Raw genomic sequence first — 22,027 nt, 5'->3', positions numbered from 1 at the left:
CTTAGTAGCTAACTGACTCTAACAACATGATGCCAACTCAACACACGTCACTAACATACCTAACTGACTTCACTACTTGGTAGTTACATTGCATGCTTCAACACTCCCCTCAAGCAGGAGGATGCAAAGGATCAAATACTCCTAGCTTGCCTAACAAATGAACATGTTGTAGTCGACTAAGACCCTTTGTAAGAAGATCAACTTGTTGCTCTTTTGTGCCAACATAAACAACTTCCACCAGTCTTTCTTTGATCTTATCACGAATAAAATGACAATCTATTTTGATGTGATTTGTGCGTTCATGAAATATAATTCTGGGTAATCAGTGTAGCAGATTTTCTGTCACTAAAAATGCGTATTAGTTTTTTAACTTCAGCCCCTTACTCTTTAAACAATCCTAGTAACCAAGTGATTTCTACCACTGTTGTTGTCATCTTGTATTCAATTTCAGCTAAGCTTCTAGAAATTGTATCATGCTTCTTAGACTTCCATGAAACCAATGAATCAGCAAACATAATTACAAAGCCAATCACCATCCGGTATTAGGACAAGCTTTCCAGTTTTAATCACACCAACATGTAAGAGTTCGAATTGAACTTGACTTCAGGAGAATTCCTTGACCAGGAGTCAGTTTTAGATATCTCACCACCCTTATAGAAGCATTCCAGTGTGATATTTTGGGTTGTTGCATAAGTTGACTTAGAGTTTGCACAACAAAGCTAATATTTGGTCTAGTAATTATTACATACAACAGTCTACCAATAAGCCTTTTGTATGCAGTCACATCTACAAACAATTCATCATTTTGTAATTGTCGCTATGATGTAATACTTATAAGTTGTTAATTTTTTGTTTACTTCAATAGGAGTGATAGTTGGTCTGGCACCTCTTAGCCCTGTTTCTAATAGGAGCTCTAGTATATACTTTCTCTGATTCAGTAGAACATCTTTTGTGGATCTAAGTACTGCAATTCCCATAAAATACTTTAAGGAACCTAAGTCCTTCACATTAAATTTCTAATGCATGATGGTTTTAGCTTGATCAATTAGAGTCATACTACTCCCAATAATCAGCAAGTCATCTACATATACCAATATTAGTACTATGTCTGACCCCTGCCTCATAGTGAATAAGGAATAGCCATGGTTACTTTGGAAGAAACCAAATGATATGAAAGCTTTAGTGATGATTTCATTGCCTTGAGGCTTGTTTGAGCCCATAAAGAGATTTTTTTGAGTTTGCAAACCTCATTTCTATTCTCCCCTGCCTATCAAATCCTTGTGGAAACTGCATTTACATTTCTTCATTAAGATCCCCTCCATTTGGAACATGTGTCATCCCTTGGAAGCAGACATAACAATTATATATCTTATTGTAACCATTTTTGCAATTGGAGAGAAAGTATCATGATAGTCCGGACCCTCTCTTTGGATGTAACCTTTAGCTGCAAGCCTAACTTTAAACCTTTCAACACTTCCATCAGCTAAATATCTAATTTTGTAAATCCATTTTGACCCCACGACATGCTTGCCATCACGGAGGGGTATCAGGCTCCACCAAGGTGAAAATTTGGCAAGAAAACTTTTATAAGATTCAGAAACAACATCATAGGACAAATAGTTTGATAAGGGGTAAGTTGCATAGGCCTTTGATTTGGTTGACACTTAATTATGCATCCAGATAGGCTATTTCACAGTTCTTGTAGAACTCTAGGTAAAGTCTGCAGATGGAAGAATTCTATCAACTAGATCAATTGTATGTGTACCTCCAATGTCAGCTAGATCAGCTGCATGTGCACCTTTAATATCATCCCCACCTGCAGGTGTATCTTCAGGAATAACAGATTCATTAATACTTACATCATTTGCATCAACCAAGGAAGGATCCACTGCCTCTACCAAAGGAGGCTCATCAACATGAATCTCCCTATCAGTATGCTGAAAAGAGTAATTTGCCAACTGAAGATCTTTAAACTGATATACTCCTCCCTGAGCGGCAGGTAAACAGTTGTGGACATCCATGGAAGGGAAAACATCCTCTTTAAAAGAGAAATCTCTACTCAAAAAAAAAAAAATTATGAGCAATGTCAAACAATATATATCCCTATTGAGTTTTAAAAGCCCCCATCAATACAACAACTCTTACCCTTTCACCAAATTTGCCCCCTAGTAATAGTTGTAACAAAGCATACACAACTTATAACTCTTAGATGTTGAATAGACATTTGCCTTCATGCATCTTATAACTCTTAGATGTTGAATAGACATTTGCCTACCATGAAGTATTTCACAAAGAATTTTTTCTCCTAGAGCACTTGAAGGCAATCTATTAATTAATGATATATACAATTACTTTAATATAGAATCCCTAGTATTTAATAGGTAGGTATGCCTGAAATCTCAAGACTCTGGTTCTATAAAATGTGTCTATGCTTTCTTTTAACTACACTATTTTGTTGTGGTGTATACATAAAACTACTTTGATAAATAATGTCAAGGCCCTGGAACAAATTGTGACATTGAGATTTAAAGAACTCTATACCATTGTCATTCTTAATCACTTTGATCATACTGCCAAATTGATCTTTAACGATAGCTAAGAAGGTTCTCAAGACTACAATTACTTCAAATTTGAGCTGCAACAAGTATATCCATGTATAATACTATAGTCATCCATAATAGTTAGAAAATATTGCTTGCTATCAAAAGTTGATGTTTTATATGGACCCCATAGATCAATGTGAACAAGAGAAAATGAAATATCTGACCTTGAAACACTATGTGGAAATTTTGGTCTAGATTGTTTAGCTAAGAGGCACACACAACACTTATTTTGCAGAAAAATAGTATATGCATCAGAAAGAAAGCCTATATTCTTCATGATAGTTGATGGAGTGTTCTCTAACCTCATATGACATAGATCAACTTTATCCTCCTTCTTTGCTGTTGCAGCAACATGTATGCCTTTATGAGTGGGACTTCAATTTTTCACAGCATCACTGAGAATGTATAATCCATGTCTTATTCTACCAGTTCCCTTGACCCTGCCACTGGAAAGATCCTGAAATACACATAGATCAAGGAGAAAGTAACAACACAATGAAATTCCTTAGATAGCTTAGCTACTGACAACCGATTGAATTTGAAGTCTGGAACATGCAATACATCCTCCAAAACATCATTACCAAATATTTTTAAGCTACAATATGTGTAATATTTTCCTTTTTTCCTATAGGAAGTTGTACTTTATCTCTTGTTTTAGCTATAATTTTGATAGTATCTTCTAGTCTTTTTATGTCTGTTGTGACATGATGTGTTTCTCCTGAGTCCACAATTCACTCACATACAACTACATTTGACATAAAACATATAGTCATACATGTCATATTACCTTTGTGATCATAGCACTGTTGAGGTTGTTGAGTAGAGCTGGTGGTGACATCCATGCTTACAGTCCAAGGATTTGTTTGTAATATTCTTCATCAAACAAAGCTCTTCTTCCTCCATGCTCATTAGTTGACATTTCTTCCATACATCATGATTTTTTATAAGAGTTCTCGCTAGCTACATTGTTCACGTAGTATTACCTTTCCTTTTGTCATGTCCGTCATTTGGATATTCAATTATCTTCCAACGATGCTTCTTTGTATGTCCCTTCTTTACGCACTAATCACACACTAGGAAAGACTTTTTTCCATTATAAGGTTGTCCTCTCCAAATAACACCTTGATAGTGTTGTCCCCTATCGATAGTTCCTTGATATTATGGCCTCTACCACTACCAAAATTCATCGCCAAAGGATCAGGTTGATCTGCAGAGTTCGCACCAATAAATTTGTTGCTTTCCACTTCAATTATCATTTCATATGCCTGATTTACTGAAAGAGAAACAACTTTTAATAAGATTTGTCTCCTGGTGTGGTCATATGAGTCATTCAAACCAGCTAAAAACTGCAATAACCTCTGCTCCTTAAGGTGTTCTACATAATCCTTCGATTCATCACATCAACAACTTGGCACTGGTACAATCCTATCGTATTTGTTCCATAGTTCCTTCAACCTTGAATGATATCTGGAACAAAGTTTGTACCTTAAGATATTGTTTCAATTTTCTTGTGTAACTAAAAATTCTCATACAATTCCCTTTATTGAATCTCTCTTTTAGATCTTTCCACACTACATGTGCATTTGATCCATACACTACTTCATTCAACAAATGCTTTGAAACATAATTCATAATCCATGAGTGCACAATAGCGTCGCATTTGTCCCATAGATCCCTTAATTCGTTCCTTTGTGCTTCTCTTTTTCAAACTCCATTGACGAAACCTAGTTTTCCTTTTCCGAGCATAAAAATTCTCATAGCTTGCTCCTCAATCCATAGTTTTCAGCTCAGCTGAGTTGGAACTAAAATTGTGCGTAAAGTATCAGATGCCTGCAGGTACAGAACATGATTGTGATCAATTCCTGCCATTGGTGATTTTGTGCTTGCAGTTTCTTCAACCATGATTAACTCGTGATTTGTGTGATCTATCTATTTTGTGGAAGTTTAGAGATCCCTGGCGCAAAGCACCCGCTCTAATACCATCTTAACAATTCAGATCATTGAGAGAAAATGGAGAGTCGTGTATTGAATTGAATTGAGAGATTATTTTTTTACACATTACATACGCATTAATGACTATTTATACAGTGCTTAGCATCTAACCGGCTATAACAACCTAATGTCAGCTCAACACACTTCACTAACATACCTAACTGACTTCACTAGTTGGTAGTTACATTGTGTGCTTCAAACAAATATTTTCATGTTTGGAAGCTTATAAAATTTGTAAACCTTATTTTCTCTTCTTAATGTCATTTTCTAAATCACAAATCATAAGTTATTATTTGTATTTTAGAAATATAAAATATGTATTCACAAGAAAAGAAGTGGAATTAATCTCATCACCCTCCCCTTAGATCTTGATTTAATAGTTTTATAGCCTTATGAAGCAAAATCAGATCCGGGATTAAAGTTAATGTATTCTTGTAACAACCTCAAGTTAACATATAAAAAATTGAGTTTTCATCAAATACAATAATAATATATTTAATGTGATTTCACAAGCAGGGTGAGGAGGGATATATGCAAATCTTACCTATCTTTATGGGGGTATAATTTTATTTTTTTTATAGACCTTCCACTCGAGACAAACATTTTCAAAACAGACTCGAAAATAGAAAATCAATTGAGAAGCTAGGATGAAATATCAAAGAAAAAAAATATATTGACAACAGAAATAGTAAAAGAAACAATAATAGAACTAAAATGAGATAAGATTCTCTAATCTAGAATTATACTCTCCCACATAAGGGACAAAAATTGTTCAACTATCTATTGATATTTTCCCTAATCTCAATCTCTATGTTTTTCTACTTAGGATCATGTCCTTAGTGAATTGATGGTATGACATGTCCTTGTCTAATCGCCTCTCTTCCATTCTTCCTCGGTCTATCTTTACCTATCGTTTGATCTATCACTGTCAACCTCTCACACATCCTCACTGGGGCACCTGCTCTTCTTCTCTTTACATGTTTGGACCATCTTAATTTCACATATCGCATCTTGTCCACCAAGAAGATCAATCTCACCTTGCCCGTATATCCTCATTATTAATCTTGTCTCTCTTAGACACATTCACGTAAGCATTTTCATTCATGCAAAATTTCATCTTTTAAATGTGATTTTTATTGATTGCTCAACACTTTGCTCCATACAACACAGCTAGTGTAACAATTATTTTGTAAAACGTTCATGAGTCAATCAAATAATTATAAGAACTTTTGTTATATATATATATACTATATTAAAATCATGAATTCTCTAACCTAAATGTTATATTACTATACTACCTCCAATTAAAAATACTCCTAACTTGAATATTAAATTACTATAATACCCCCACTAACAACACTGAGTTTAGTATATCTTCTATATTTTATATTTTTATTTATTTATTTATTTATATTAAAAGTAGACACCTTTTCACATTGAAGGGTTGTAATTTTTCTGATAAGTTGTGAACTTTCCGATGAGTTTTGACTCTTTCGAAGCATTGCAACTTTTCTGATAAATTATGACTTTTCTGAAGGATTGTAACTTTTTCAAAGGTTTGCGAATTTTCTAGAAGATTATGTGTTTTTTTACAAGACACATGAATAAACATATGTTCATACTTACCTTTTGTTGCCTATAAATAATAGGATTTTCTTTTATTTCTAAACTATATATATTTAAAATTTTCATACTCTTTATCATATGCTACCAATTTATTGAGAAAATATTATAAAAGGCAAAAAAAATTAGAAGCAAGTAGTTGTAAAAGGAAACACACATTTCTTCTTTTTAGAGGGGTTGTGGTGGAAAGCAGGCATACAACAGACAATGAAAATATACCTATCACTAACCATTGTCCCCACATGAACCCCCATTTTTTCCTTCCAAATTACATATATATATATATATATATATAAAGATTTTGCATGTCATTAGTGGTTTTTTACTACAAGTCATTTATCGAAAATACTTAATTACCTCAACTTAACGTTGACACAACAAACTAAATAATTTAATTTTAAACATCACAAATACTAAAATAGAGAAATTATATTATTTAATAAACGATTAATTGATATAAAAGTATATATTATCCATGTTTAAAAGGAATTTGTTTCTATATGAAATTAATCAACTTTTAAGGGTTTGTCTGGTTTAAGAATGTATTATTAATAATAACATATTCGGTATGATCTCATAAGTGAATTTTAGAAAAATTATGTAAATAGATTTATCATTTATGATGATAGAAAAATTGTTTATGTTACATGCTCAGCTCAAAAATAAATTATTCAAGTTAACAATATTGAGATAAAAATAGAAAATTATTTATTTTGTGATGGGTTAAAGTTTTATGTTTGATATAAGTAATTTAGAGATTAATTAGTTACGTGATAGTTTTTATATTATTTTTAGGAAAAATTATCTAACTATACACCATTTATTATCATATTTTCTTATTTTCCCTATCATTTCAAAAAATATCAAAATTCCCTCTTTTGCTCCCATCATTCCCTTTTCCGGATACATTAATTTGAAATCTCATTCCCATGATTTTCTTTCCTTTTTTTTCAAGCCATAAATCTCGCTACAGTTACTTACATTGATCCATTTTTTGAATTTCAAATCTTTTCTCTTTCCGATTAATGATTTCAAGTTATTCAAGAGGTAGATTTCTTTCCATCACTTCAATTTTCATTTTGTTTTTTTTTTGTTTGTTTTTTCATCTTAAAATTATTGAATTTGTTACTCCTGGTCTCTTTACTGGAAGAGGGGTGGAAAATATTGCTAATGCATAGGTTCATCTTGGAGTGCATTTGAAATTGTTCTAGAAATTTCTAGTGGCGGTTTTGATACACTTCATTCCATTGGTTCGATCTTTCAGTATTGGGCTTACCCAATTAGTCCAAAAATGATACATCTTTGTTGCTTTCCGTTGATTAGATTGTTGACCTTTTTTTTGATTTTTTGGTGTTCATCTTTTCTGATACATATACGTTCATATTTTTAATGTATCTAGTTGATTTTGTTTCTTAAACTAATGTATATTGCTTTCATTTCAACATTATGATACATTACAATTCTATCATGCACAATGTATCGTGTTCAAATATTAGTTTTGATACATAACCTTAATTAGTATTGATAATTGATACAAAAATTCTACCAAATGTATCATTTATTATGTATCAGCCTTTTCATCTACAAATTCCTGATATATATGGATTCTGCTCTCAAACAAAATAAGTTACATAAATAATAATGTATCATGCACTAATTTTTTTTTAGGCATGATACATAAATTTGAATTTAGACTAAATGTATCTGATATATAATAATTATCAAACAGTAATGTATCGATCTCAAACCTAACATCTTATGAGCAACAATTTCTTATTTAATGTATCTAGTAGAGAATAGAAAAAATAATTTTGGGATCTAAAAACACATTACATATACATCAAACTAGTAATGTATCACGACTTATTTATCAATATACAAATTCAAAAATTAAAAAACAGAGGGTATACATAGCAAATCCAAATAACTTGAATCAAAATTGAAAGAATCTTCCATGACTTGAAGATTCAAAAAGAAATTGTTTGTCCAACAACACCCAATACTTCGTACTCTTATCTCAAATTTAGACCATTTTCCCTTCCTCCAGTAGCTATAATATCTCTATCCATTCTTCTAAATCTCATAGATGGAAAAAAACTAAAATACATTATCCCAAATTATTCAGCATTGAGGCATATCAGTTATAATCAAAGAAAAAAAATTCCAAGCTCAATATGCACACACATATACCCGAAATAGGCACTTGACCTTCAGATTGTTCGAAAAAATTCTTATTAGTCAAACTTGAATAAAAAATTAAAAAACAGAGGGTATACATAGCAAATCCAAATAACTTGAATCAAAATTGAAAGGATTTTCGATGAACTTGAAGATTCAAAAGGAAATCGTTTGTCCAACAACAATTTCATCACTTTTGTATCCTTCATAACTCACCTCTCTAACCCAAAATTTTGACAAATTTTTTTGAATCAAATCTGAAAGGTTTCTTCGCGCTAAATAGGGAGGAGCAATTTGAAATTTTGAATTTCTTCGTTCTGAATTTGTCTCTGTATGATTGAAAGTAAGAAGAAACGTAAGCGTAATTTATTGAATTTAATTAGATTTTTAGATTTTATTCCCTTTTTAGCACAACAAAAAGGATTTTTCTTGCATTAGAATTAATGTATTTGGACGGTGAATTATGTACCCAAAAGGTACATATTTAAGAGATTATTATAATTAGAAAAAGTGTAAGAATGGAATTTACTCTTTACACTATGAAATTTATATAAGTTATACTTATTTTTGTAGCACATTAGATATGGAATAACAAATTTAGAACAGTTAATCTCTACCTAAAACGACCAAATATCAAAAGGTATCCTTCCCAAAATTCTTCTTCCAAAGTCTTTTTGAAGATCAGTATTAAAATTGAAAATAAAAATATATTCAAATTTATATGTTATATAAATAAAACCAAACACACGTCTCATATTATACCTTATATATCGTATCTTTAATTAAATATATAAAGCATGGACAAAAAAAAAGTATATTACTCCATTATTTCAATTTATTTGTTTTATTTTTTCTTTTTGTAGCATCTTTTAAAAAAATAAATTTGTTCTCTAATTTTGTTATTTCACATTAGGAATAGACATAATACGACATATATCGAAATATCATATTAGAATGAAAAAAATTTATATCGTAATTTTAATTCTGCGGTATATGATACGTATTGCTAATTAATTTCAATATTTGATATTTATAAAATAATATTGAAATCAAGAATTGAGTATGTTCTAAATTCTTTCCACCTAACTGGTTAAACATAATATATTTTTTTTCTTTTAAAATCAAGAAATGAGGATTTAATTTCTTTCGAAGTATCACTTGATCCACAAAGGTGTCTTTGAGTTCCAGTGAAGCTACATATGTCAAACTATAATTTTAGAATTTGAAATGTCAATTATTTCATCATATTGAAATGTCATTTTTGTGTAATTGATTAATCAAAGAAAAATATATTATATATATTTTTTTGAATATTTCTAAATGTATAAGGTGTTAGTCTAATATAATGTACGAGCTCAACCAAACTATGATTATTGATTTATCATATGTGAAATATCAAAATCAAACTTATAAATATCAAAACGTACCAAATTAATTCGGTATGATGATAATATAATACTCTCTCTATTTCATATTTACTGAATTTTTGGAGTTTTTTCGTTGTTTAAAATTTAAATTGTTCAAAGTTCAAGATGAACGTTTGATAATAATTTTTTTATATATATTTGGACTTTCCTATAATGAAGTTTTATATTTTCTTGGAGATAGTTTGCCTTTATGATTTCACAAAAAACAATAATGAAAAATATTCCCTCTTTGTAACAATAGTTGTCCACTACATTGTTTTGGAATGTCCGATAATATTTGTCCACTTTATGAAATTGATGTATAATTTTACTCTTAGTTCCTAATTTACTTTTATCATTAATTATAGTGATTTCTTTATTGCATTTTTAAAGAAATTTATTTATTATATTCAAAGGGTGATATAATAAAATTATCTTTTTATTTATAATTTTTTAAGAAATGTGCAAACTCAACCGTGGACATGTATTTATGATATAAATTATGCGTGCAACTCACAAATTCACTCCTTATAAAATACTCTCTGTCCCTAATTACTTGTCCATTTTTTCTTTTTTAATTGTTCCTAATTACTTGTTCATTTTGACAAGTACATATTATACCTTCAATTAATTAGAACATTTTTTCTTAAACTCTGTTCCAAGTCAAACTAGAACATTTTTTTGAAACAGAGGGAGTATTATTATCTTGTATTAAAATGTATTAAGTTATATATGTTGAAGGAAGAAAAAAAAGCAATATAGAGACTTTATCCCCAAACTCCCATGGTATCCTTGTTTCTTCTCTACCCATCTCTCATTTCACTCTCTTTCTCTCTGTAACACACAAACAACTCTGTTTCTTCTTCTTCCTTCTTCCCTTCTACTTCTCACAAAGAGTCTTTGGTTTATCAGAAAGTTCTTGAATATGGGTTCATCCAAGTCAGATCTGAGGTCAACGATCTACCCAGAACCTGTTGACCACTTCGACCAGCTACCTGATCCAGTTCTTCTCTTGATTTTCAACAAGATCGGTGATGTTAAAACTCTAGGAAGATGTTGTGGAGTTTGTAGCAGGTTTCATTCACTTGTTCCTCAAGTTGATAACGTTGTTGTTCGTGTTGATTGTGTTATCTCTGATGATGATGATGCATCGTCGTCATCTTCTTCTTCTTCTTCATCTTCTGCTGCCTCTTCTGATAAGTCACGTCACCCCATTTCTTCCCTTTTTCGACTTGTATTCCTTGGTCTTGTTAAACCCTTTCAATCCCTTACTCAGTTGATCTCCATTTCTTCAAGGCGATGTACTGCTTCATCCTCTCTTGTTGATGATGATTTTGAGCAAAATTCTGTTACCCATCACTCCCCTACACAGGTTTTGAAGAATTTTGATGAAATTAAGTTGCTTAGGATTGAGTTGCCTAGTGGGGAATTGGGTATTGATGAAGGTGCTTTGCTCAAGTGGAGAGCTGATTTTGGTTCTACTCTTGATAATTGTGTTATTCTTGGGGCGTCTTCGGTGATTCAACCGGTAAGTATTGGTGATTTAGTCGAGGAACAGTGTGGAATTGGAAGTAACAGTAATAGTTTGGGTGATGGTAATGGAGAAACAGATAATGGGAGCATACCTGAGTCGTTTTACACTAATGGGGGTTTGAAGTTGCGAGTTGTGTGGACGATTAGTTCTTTGATAGCAGCTTCTGCAAGGCATTATCTGCTGCAGCCAATTATAGCAGAGCATAAGAAGCTTGAGAGTTTGGTTTTGACGGATGTTGATGGGCAAGGAGTATTGTGTATGAACAGGGAGCAGCTGGAGGAGTTGAGAATGAAGCCTCTTTCAGCTTCATCGGCCTCGAAAAGGACAATGGTGCCAGCACTGAACATGAGGCTGTGGTACGCCCCACATTTAGAGTTACCTGATGGGACAGTGCTTAAAGGGGCGACATTGGTAGCAATTAGGCCTAGTGAGCAACCTAAGAAAGAGGTGGTTGGGCCAGATGGGAATTGGGTGGCAGCAGCATTTGAGGAGCCCTATGGGACGGCTGCAAGGATGTTAGTTAAGAGGAGGACTTATTGTTTGGAGATGAACTCGTTCTGAATAGAATTAAAGTGGTCAAGGGAGTTCCTTGAATTGATGACAAGAGGTAATTTCTTGTCCTATATATATATATATATATATATATATATATGGTTTTGGGTCAAATTTGTAGGAATAATGCTAGAAGATTGAAGAAGTTTGTCCCGATTACAATTTTATGTGTCATTATGACTATGAGCTCTTGATCTTCCGTCCCGTTTATTGTCCTTTCAGAGATATAGGTTATCGAGTTTATTTGATCTCTCTGCACACACACATATACATTGATAGATACTGTTTGGTTCTGTGGTTTTTGTTGTTTTCATCTAGTGTTTAATTTGATCAACTGATCTAAGTGTGTTGCAGAATTCTATTGCATATTTTTTTTTGGGAAAATGCATAAGTACTCCCCACCTATGCCTGAAATCTCAGAGACACATTTATACTATACTAAGGGCCTATTACCCCGAACTTATTTTATAAATAATTTTCTATCCCTTTTCGGCCTACGTGACACTATCAACCAGATCGCTTTAAAAAATTGTCAACACGCGTTGGACCCAAAAAATATAGTGCCACGTAGGCCGAAAAGGGGTAGAAAATTATTTATAAAATAAGTTCTTTGGTAATAGGACCTTAGTATAGTATAAGTGTGTCTCTGAGATTTCGGGCATAGGTTGGGGGTACTTGTGCATTTTCCCTTCTTTTTTTCGTAGAATCTAGGAATTGAAAGTCTAATTGACATGCAATTCCTAGGGAGTTTCTTGATTTATTTTGAAAATATACTGGTATGAATCTGAGATGAGTTGGGTGAAGAGGAGCAGACCCGTGATAATCACAGAGTTTCAAACTATGCATCGTTAGCCTCAGGAATTTTTAAAAGATCTGAGATGAGTTTTTCTTGGTCAATTCTGAAGACATTGTTAATGTCGGTTATTTATCAGTAAGCCGGTCATTTTCATCAAAATGTGCCCCCTTGTCTTCACTTCCTTTATTTTTAGATCCTTAAACGAGAAGGCACCGGTGTCAGCACATTTCCTAATTTCTAGGTGCGGAACTTAGGGAGCTGAACTTGCATTTTAAGCTTGTTCGTATCATGCTTTCTTTTTATTGGGTTGCATTTGTATACATAATCGCACCAGTCTTTAAATTCCTCTTGAGATCACGTAAATATGCTGAGGAGCTAGCATGTCAAATTTATCTATTTTTTCTTGTTAAAAAAAAGACTCTTGTGTATTGATTCATTACTAAAAGAATAACTGGGAGTGCCTATAATCATTATTCTATGTTGTTCTAGTTCATGATGGTTTTTATTTGATATTGTACATTGGTTGCAAGATTATTCATTACCATAAGGTGGAACAAAGTTTGTGTAAATACCATTTTCAACCAACAAATGTGCTAGTGTTTGCTAAGTTTTGATTGGCTGGTTTTTCGTTTACATAAAACAGCTACTTCTTCGCTTTATCTTAACCTTTTGGCCGAGAAAGGCATAAAGCAGCTGCTTCTTTTGGCTTCCTCCGCTTTCTTTACGTGTTTTGCATCAGAACTAATATGAAGCGTATATCCAAAGTTGTCAGTATATGCATCTATGTTATACACAATATTATCATCATTTTCAGGGAAAACTAAGAAAGGTGGATTAACTCATACTGAAAAGGAGCGGAAAAGAGAATTTTGTTGAGCTAGCTCACCCTGAGTTGTTTGATCAAGCCAGTCTTGCTTCTAGAGATGAAATGCCAGTTGCTGGCTGGCTAACTATGCGCTTTAAATCAGCCCGTGTCATGCATGTTGATGGGCATCTGCTTATGTTTTAGTTTGGGGCATATACTTCTAAGAATGCACAAAGTGCTTCCGTTTCATTTAACAGTTAGCTAAGTGTCTTCGACTTTATAGCGATACACATTTGATAGTCCTCTTTCTGTAAATAATTATAGTTATTGATATCATATGCTGTGTCATGTACCTTTTATGGTTTTATTGAGCACTGAAATGTACGTTTTGCTACATTTGTGCTAAGTTTATTCACTTATTTGCTTACAGTGTTGTGTGAAATGGTAAACTATCCTTTTCATAAATTTTACTATGTTTTATCTGGCTAAGTTTTACCAACATTTGTGTGTCTAATTGGCATATGATTGTATCACACGTCATTTGAGGCAGAAGGGTTAATTCTGATGCAACTTTAGGAGATAAAACTCCATACTGTTGATGTAAATATCTGAGTAAAGGAACATGTAGGTAAGATCTGATATGGTGATATCTTGTGCTTGCAATTTTGTCCAACGAATCAATCTTATGATACTAATCTATGTAATCTTGCATTTCCTTCAGTAGACACGGAGGCAGCTCTTTGTAGTCCTCAGACGGACTGATACATGTGTGCTTACCGTTGAGAAATTTGATCTATACTCTACATTTTAAGGGGAGGTTAAGTGCAATAGTAAGAGTTGTTGTTGTGTGGCCAAGAGGTTGCATCCTATAGACCTAATGTGGCCTGGCCCTCTTCTGGATACCAAGCATCTGGACTCCTTCTTTTAACTACATTTAGATTGGTTGGTATGTAACATGTGCACAACACAGAAAGCAGACCTGGTTTTGATTCCCACTTTGCCAATTCTGAGAAAAAGACAGCCAATTGGCACTAATCATTACTTGTTTGAACTAACACCCAACCTGAAGTGAACCAACCAGTCACTTGCCAGTTGCCAATGATGCTCTTGGCAAAGTGACATGATTGAAACCCACACTACTTCATTACTTCTTCACATAATAGTTACATTGTTTAACATTTTGAAATTGCATTGTCTATCACTATTTTTTTTTCCACAGAATTGTCCTCAAGCAAAAAATCATTGTAACACTCTTCGGATCAAGAAAGTTAAATAAAAGTATCTATTATTTCCTTTGTTTTCCTGTGAAACTGAACAAGATATATCAGGACTCTTCAATTCTTCCTATTTCAAAATGGTTGCAAAATATTACTTGAAAATCCACTTTCATCGTATTTCAATTAGTGACATTCAGACGTACACTGGAAAGACACTTTTGATTCTTCTAAAGATAAATTAGAACAGGTTTTCATCTGAACAAACTATTGCGCAAAGATATAACAATACTAAACGGATTCTTCCAACAAGAACCAAAAACCTACACCTGCCCCGCAAACCAAAAAAGAAAATTAACATTTTGTCACTCAAGGAACCCAAAAAAAAAAACTTGATAAGAGTAGAAAAGGCAGCCCACTGCGCCAAATTCAAATTAAGAGTGGCATAAAAATCTGCAGAAATAAACAATCAACCAATCTTCACATCAGCATTTAGTTGAGCAAAATTTAGGATAAAAAAATGTACGTAAAAGCTATTAGCAGCACAAATTTAATCAGAAGATTACATTGATGTAGATTATGCAAATTAAAGTTTCATCTTCCTCCTGTATTATCTTTGCCCATCATGAGCAGTAACAACAACAAAAAACAGTGTACATTGGCCATCTCTACCGGTCCGTTCTGCACAAACCACAGAATACATTCAATGCATGTAAGTAGCCTTAGAATTTCAAGGAAATTTGGTTGCATGAGAGTTGAGGTATTACAGAAATTTCCATAATGTAATGGGGTTTAGTACATGTATAATCAAAGAAAGGGAGGGGGTGAGGGGGAATATGTCATATCAAAGCATCAAAAGAAATTGGAAATTAATGGGTGCAGAAGTTGATTTGAGATGGGAAAAGGCATAAAATACCCCTAAATTATCTGATTAAAAAAAAGAAACTATCCCTGGATTCTGAGTTGCACAGTCCTATACTTTGTGAATCTCCTGTTACTCCCTTGGGCTTATCTTGAAGCGAAATCCTATCCCCCAATGCTTATGTGGCGAAGAGACTACATTACACTCTCAAAGAGAGTAGCCAAAAAATATATCAAAAACTTTTTTTAACATCTTTTATTAGATTATTTTCTTACTGTCTTCTTTACTTTTTCACCATCTCTTCTTTTGTTTTGTTTTCTTCCTCCGAGACCAGCAGTCTAGCACCATGCAACAACCACCAGGACTCGCCACAAGCACCGTCACCAAAGTTAAGACCTTTCTCCTCCACCATCACCTAAACCATCAAATCTTTCACAACTACAAATCAGAAAACAAACAGCATGAAGCAACATCAACTTATGTTTGTTTTCTATTAACTACACCTCAAGCTTTCATATTTATCCAGCAAATCATCAAAAATATATTATTATCTTAAGGGCCTAAGGAAATGAACTGTAACACCTCACGAGGTCATGAGCCAAAGAAATTGGCCTGGGCAACCTTCACGAGGACCCATACAGGTCGTGAATGGCACCACGAGGCGTGGTGCTGCTCGTGGTGGCTCACAGTAGCTAACCAAGTGGTGCTCACCTCCCACGAGCATCATCACGCCCCGTGAAGGGCACCACGGCTCGTGGTGGTGCCCATGAAGGGCTAGGCAGTAGCTAGCAAAAGGCTGCCTAAAGGAGAGACCCTCCCACAAGCCACTTGACGGCTCGTGAAGGCCACTACGGACCGTGGAGAGGGTCATGAAGGGAGAGAGAGTTAAGGGGTGGCAAACCAGGCTACTGGTCAAAGACCACAACCACCATAACGGGCCATGGTGCCCCTCGTGAAGTGGTTCGGCAACTTTTAAGTTCAGGGGTATATGGATCTTTTCCAAAATTAATTGAATCAAAGCTATGTCGTTTTTTACCCAAGCCTAGGACCCCTATATAAGTGATTTTAACCCCCAAAACTCACCCATTCAAGTCATTCTCTCAAAACCCAAAAGAAAAACCAAAGTTCTTCCTCTCAAAATATTTCTCTCTAGAACTTGAAGAAGAAGAAAGAGTTGAAGCTAGGGTCAAGGTCAAGTCTCCATTCCTGAAGAAATTGTGGGCTTTGATAGTACGGTATAATGGCTTTTCATCCATGGAGCCCCTAAGATTCCCTAATTGAAAGTAGAAATTCCCCAATTTGAGTTAGGGTTTTCTTCTAAAATTGTGGGTCTGATGAATGTTAATCCAATTGATTGGGTTATGATTGTTTATGCATGAATTGATAAGATTACATGTTTTTAGGATGAATTTACATGTACCCATACTTAACCCATGTTTCTAAGTTGAAATTGATGTAAATGGGTTTTGATCCATGAAAGGAGAATTTGTGAATTTAGGTGTATTCTTATAGGATAAATAAGGTACATTATGAATTGCTTTGAGATTGAAGCATATATGATGAGTATTGCTTTGAGAATGAAACTTATGTTATGAATTGATGATTTTGATGTGATTGTGGTGGAAGAGATTTACCCACAGGAATTGCTTATGTATGAATGTGAAAGGCTTTCTAACATTGAATGATTCTAGGTTGAAAGGATTGCTCACCTAAAATGAATCTAAGCTAAAAGACTAAGAAATTGATGAGGCTAGAGGCGATTATCCATGAACTCTAAATGAGAAGGATATGAGGTGCTTCCCATATTCCTTAGAGTTGAATAAGAGGCGATTACCCATATTCCTTAGAATCGAATAAGAGGCGACTCCCCATGTTCCTATAATGATGATTGGACATGGAGGTGATTATAGAAAGACATGGAGACGAGTACCCGTGTCACATGATGCTGGGCTTGGAGGCGAGTACCCATGATCCCATAAGTTGGACAAGAGGCTACTACCCATGATCCATATATGAAAGGCAAGAGGTGAATACCCATGCGCCTTTATAGGAAGGCAAGAGGCGATTTCCCATTTCTATAAAAGATAAGCTAAGATAAGCATGATAGGTGATGAGCTTGGATTGTTGCTTGAGTTTTCCTTCCATGATGAGTAAGGATGAATTGAGGTTACTTCAAGAAGTATTCCTTTTATGTTGAAATGATCTATTATGTTCATTGATTATGCCTTACGACTTATGCTGTCTAACTCTTATGTTTATGTTGATGTTTATGTAAGCTATCATATTTAGTACATTGTTGTCCTAACGCATACTCTTGCCTACATTTCTTATCCAAATGTAGGGTCCGGCGTTCCCGACTCTCATCCCCGTGGCTAGGATCCATAGTAGAGGCAAGGTTGAAGATTGGTGAGTCCTCATAGCATTCGAGGATTTGGCCACCATTTCCTTGTGCTTTTTTCATTTTAAGTTGGAACAATTGTATGGGCTGTGTCCCAATGATTCTATTGTTTTAGATGGATTTTGAGACAAGTGTATTAGACTTCCACTTCGTTTTATAAAACTTTGATTGTGTTGAAAATGTTTTAAATTTTACCAATTTTCTATTATCTTGACTATGAATGCTAAGTGGCTTATATGAGGCCTCTCGGGGTCTTGTATGCCATGTTACATCGAAGGGGTACCCCTGGGTCGTGACAAACTTGGTAATCAGAGCACAAAGTTTAGAGAGGTCCTAGGATGTCTCAAAACCACGTCTAGTAGAGTCTTGCTCATGAGTGTGAAGCGCGCCACATTTATGAATGAGAGGCTACAAGATGTTTAGGAAACTTCACTTCTTCATTACTCTAAGTCATGCGATAGAGTTTTAACTCTATAAGATCTCTCTCCTAATCCTTACCCGATGGTCTACAGGATATGACTACTTGAAGAACTTTTGCTAGAAGGAATGAAGGAGAAGAGATTGGTCAAGGAGCTCCTCCTCAAGCTCCGGTTGACCCTTTGGCAGAGCAAGTGACTAATGCGGAGTTTAGGACTGTTTTTCAAGTGTTGGCTCAAGCTGTGACAGCCCAAGCCAATAGGAAAGTTGTGAACCCCGTGAACCCAAATGTGGGTAGGGCAACATCTAGAGTGTGGGACTTCACTAGGATGAATCCTCCGAAATTCTATGGTTCTAAGGTTGAGGAAGATCCTCAAGAGTTCATTGATGAGGTTTACAAGGTCTTGACTATTATGGGAGTGACTCCGATGGAAAAGGCGGAATTGGCCGCTTATCAACTTTAAGGGTGTTGCTCAAATTTGGCTCAACCAATGGAAGGAAGCAATACCGGTAGATGCGGGTCACCTAGAATGGAAAAGGTTTAAGTCCGCTTTTCTTGATAGGTTCTTTCCTCTTGAGACGAGGGAGGAAAAAGTGCTTGAGTTCATTAATCTCTGACAAGGGAACATGAGTGTGAAAGAATATGCTTTGAGGTTCACTCAATTGTCGAAATATGCTCCTTCTATAGTTGCCGACACTAGGGCAATGATGAGCAAGTTTGTTTCAGGTGTCTGAATTAGTAGTGAAAGAGTGTCGTACGACTATGCTTGTCCATGCCATGGATATTTCTCGTCTCATGGTTCATGCCCAACAAATTGAAGAGGAGAAACTTAAGGAGAGGTCTAGGGAGACAGAGGTCTAGAATCGGTGATGGTAATTTCTCTTATGCACGGTCCGATGGACATGGTTGTCCTAGGTATCGACAAAGGTTTTCCGAGCAAGGTTCTTCTAATGCTCCTAAGTTCAACAAAGAGAGGGTGTCTAACCCTAAACCTCAAGGAGGTGGTAGTGGGTCTTCATTGCCAAATTGTGCTAAGTGTGGTAGAAGGCACGAGGACAAATGTCTAGCGAGTTCCAATGCTTGTTTTGGTTGTGGTAAAATGGACCACAAGATAAGGGATTGTCCTTCAGTTGCTAAGAATGAGGGAGATAGTCGTCGTAGGGCTCAACCTTATCCTTCATCCGGTCCAAGTAGTTCGGGTACTAGTGCTCCCAAGCAAAATAGGTTCTATGCTCTTCAGACTCGTGGTGAACAAAAGGGTTCTCCCAATGTGGTTAGCGATATGTTGGAAATTTTTCAACTTGATGTTTATGTTTTACTTGATCCCGATGCTACCTTGTCTTTTGTGATGCCGTATGTGGCTATGATATTTGATGTGCTTCTTGATGTGTAGTTAGATCGTTTTCTCTCTCTACTCCTGTTGGTGATTCTATTGTGGCTAAGACTCTAAGAGGGTCTATAGAAAGTGTCCCGTTTCCTTGTCCCATAGAGTTACTCTTATCGATTTGGTAGAGCTTGATATGCTAGATTTTGATGTTATCCTTGGTATGGATTGGCTGCACTCTTGTTATGCTTCTATTGATTGTAGAACCCGTGTAGTCAGATTTCAGTTTCCGAATAAGCCTATCCTAGAGTGGAAGGGGGGATATTCTATGCCGAAAGGTCGATTTATTTCTTGTCTTAAAGCTAGAAAGATGATTTCTAAGGGTTGCACGTATCATCTAGTTAGGGTGATAGATCCAAAACCCCTATTCTTGAGTCGGTCCCCGCTGTTAATGAGTATCCAAAAGTGTTCCCAGATGATTTACCCGATATTCTTCCCAAAAGGGAAATAGATTTTGGTATTGACCTTCTCCCAGACACACAACCTATTTCTATTCCTCCTTATAGAATGGCTCCGGTAGAACTTAAGGAATTAAAGGAACAATTGAAAGATTTGTTGGATAAGGGTTTCATCCGATCGAATATCTCTCAATGAGGTGCTCCAGTTTTGTTTGTTAAAAAGAAAGATGGTTCACTCCGCATGTGTATTGACTATCGGCAATTGAATAAGGTGACCATTAAGAATAAGTATCCTCTTCCAAGAATAGATGATTTTTTTGACCAATTCCAAGGAGCGAGTTACTTATCTAAGATTGACCTTAGGTCGGGTTATCACCAATTGAGGGTGCAAAATGAAGATATTCTGAAAACGGCTTTTAGAACCCGGTATGGTCATTATGAGTTTTTGGTGATGTCGTTTGGTTTGACTAATGCTCCGGCGGCTTTTATGGATTTGATGAATAGGGTGTTTAGACAATACCTTGATATGTTCGTAATTGTGTTCATTGATGATATATTGATTTATTCGAGAAGTAAGGATGATCACACCAATCATTTGAGGATTGTGTTGCAAATTCTCAAGGGCCAACAACTCTTTGCAAAGTTTAGCAAATGTGAGTTTTGGCTAAGGTGGTCACATTGTTTCAAGTAAAGGTATTGAGGTAGATCCTAAGAAGACGGATGTGGTCAAGAGTTGGCCTAGACCTTTATCCTCTTCGGATATTAGAAGTTTCCTGGGTTCGGTTGATTATTACAGATGATTTGTTGAGGGGTTTTCTACGATTGTCTCTCCATTGACAACTTTGACTCAAAAGAAGGCCAAGTTCATATGGTCCGAATTATGTGAGAAGAGTTTTTAGGAATTGGAAGATAGACTTACTTCCGCTCCGGTGTTGACTTTACCGGAAGGGATGAATGGTTTTGTTGTTTATTGTGATGCCTCAAGAATTGGGTTAGGATGTGTGCTTATGCAAAATGGAAAAGTTATTGCCTATGCTTCAAGGCAACTTAAGGTTCATGAGAAGAATTATCCTACCCACGATCTTGAATTAGCGGTGGTGGTTTTTGCCTTAAAGATTTGGAGTCACTATTTGTATAGTGTTCACGTAGATGTGTTTCCCGACCACAAGAGTTTGCAATATGTGTTTAATCAAAAAGATTTGAATCTTTGCCAAAGAAGGTGGCTTGAGTTGGTTAAGGATTATGATATGAGTGTTCTATATCACCCCGGTAAGGCGAATGTAGTAGAGGATGCTCTTAGCCGATTATCAATGGGTAGTGTTGCCCATATAGAAGAAGATAAGAAAGACTTGGTACGAGATGTACATAGATTGGCCCGATTGGGTGTTCAGTTAGTAGACTCTACCAAGGGTGGTGTTATGGTCCACAATGGTTCAAAATCGTCTTTTGTGACGGATGTGAAAGCTAAACAATGTCTTGATTCGACCTTAGTGGAATTGAAAGAAGCGGTGCTTAGAAAGTCTGTAGAGGCTTTCTCGATGGTGTACTTAGATATCAAGGTCGTTTGTGTGTTCCTAATGTTGATGACTTGAGAGAACAGATCTTGTCAGAAGCCCATAGTTCTCAGTATTCCATTCACCCGGGAGCCACCAAGATGTGGTGTCGTGGAAGAGTAAGAAACAGAGTGTGGTTGCTCGATCTAGTGTAGAACTAGAATTTCGAGCAATGGCTGCAACAGCTTGTGAGCTAGTTTGGATCAAACAGTTGCTGGGAGAGCTAAAATTCGGCTAAATCAATCCGATGGAACTTGTGTGTTATAATCAAGCGGCCCTTCATATCGCATCAAATCCAGTGTTTCATGAAA

At 35.2% G+C, this 22,027-nt stretch overlaps 1 protein-coding gene across 1 annotated transcript; it reads left to right on the top strand.

Annotated features, from left to right (window-relative positions):
* The first annotated feature begins 10,592 nt into the window (after positions 1-10,592).
* LOC125837533 (F-box protein At5g46170-like) lies at positions 10,593-11,921 on the top strand. Its single transcript, XM_049516633.1, has one exon. It carries the CDS (start codon positions 10,728-10,730, stop codon positions 11,895-11,897), a length of 1,170 nt encoding a protein of 389 aa, XP_049372590.1. The 5' UTR covers positions 10,593-10,727; the 3' UTR covers positions 11,898-11,921.
* The last annotated feature ends 10,106 nt before the right edge of the window (positions 11,922-22,027 follow it).

Source organism: Solanum verrucosum, unplaced genomic scaffold, assembly GCF_900185275.1.
Source record: "Solanum verrucosum unplaced genomic scaffold, falcon-dt-bn FXZP01000131.1, whole genome shotgun sequence".
Classification (NCBI taxonomy): domain Eukaryota; kingdom Viridiplantae; phylum Streptophyta; class Magnoliopsida; order Solanales; family Solanaceae; genus Solanum; species Solanum verrucosum.
The sequence above is the reverse complement of the archived record's forward strand: the minus strand, read 5'-3'. Positions and strand labels throughout refer to the sequence as shown.

Excerpts from the sequence above, each read along its gene's own strand:
- LOC125837533 (XM_049516633.1), top strand. The coding sequence starts at position 10,728 with ATGGGTTCATCCAAGTCAGATCTGAGGTCAACGATCTACCCAGAACCT.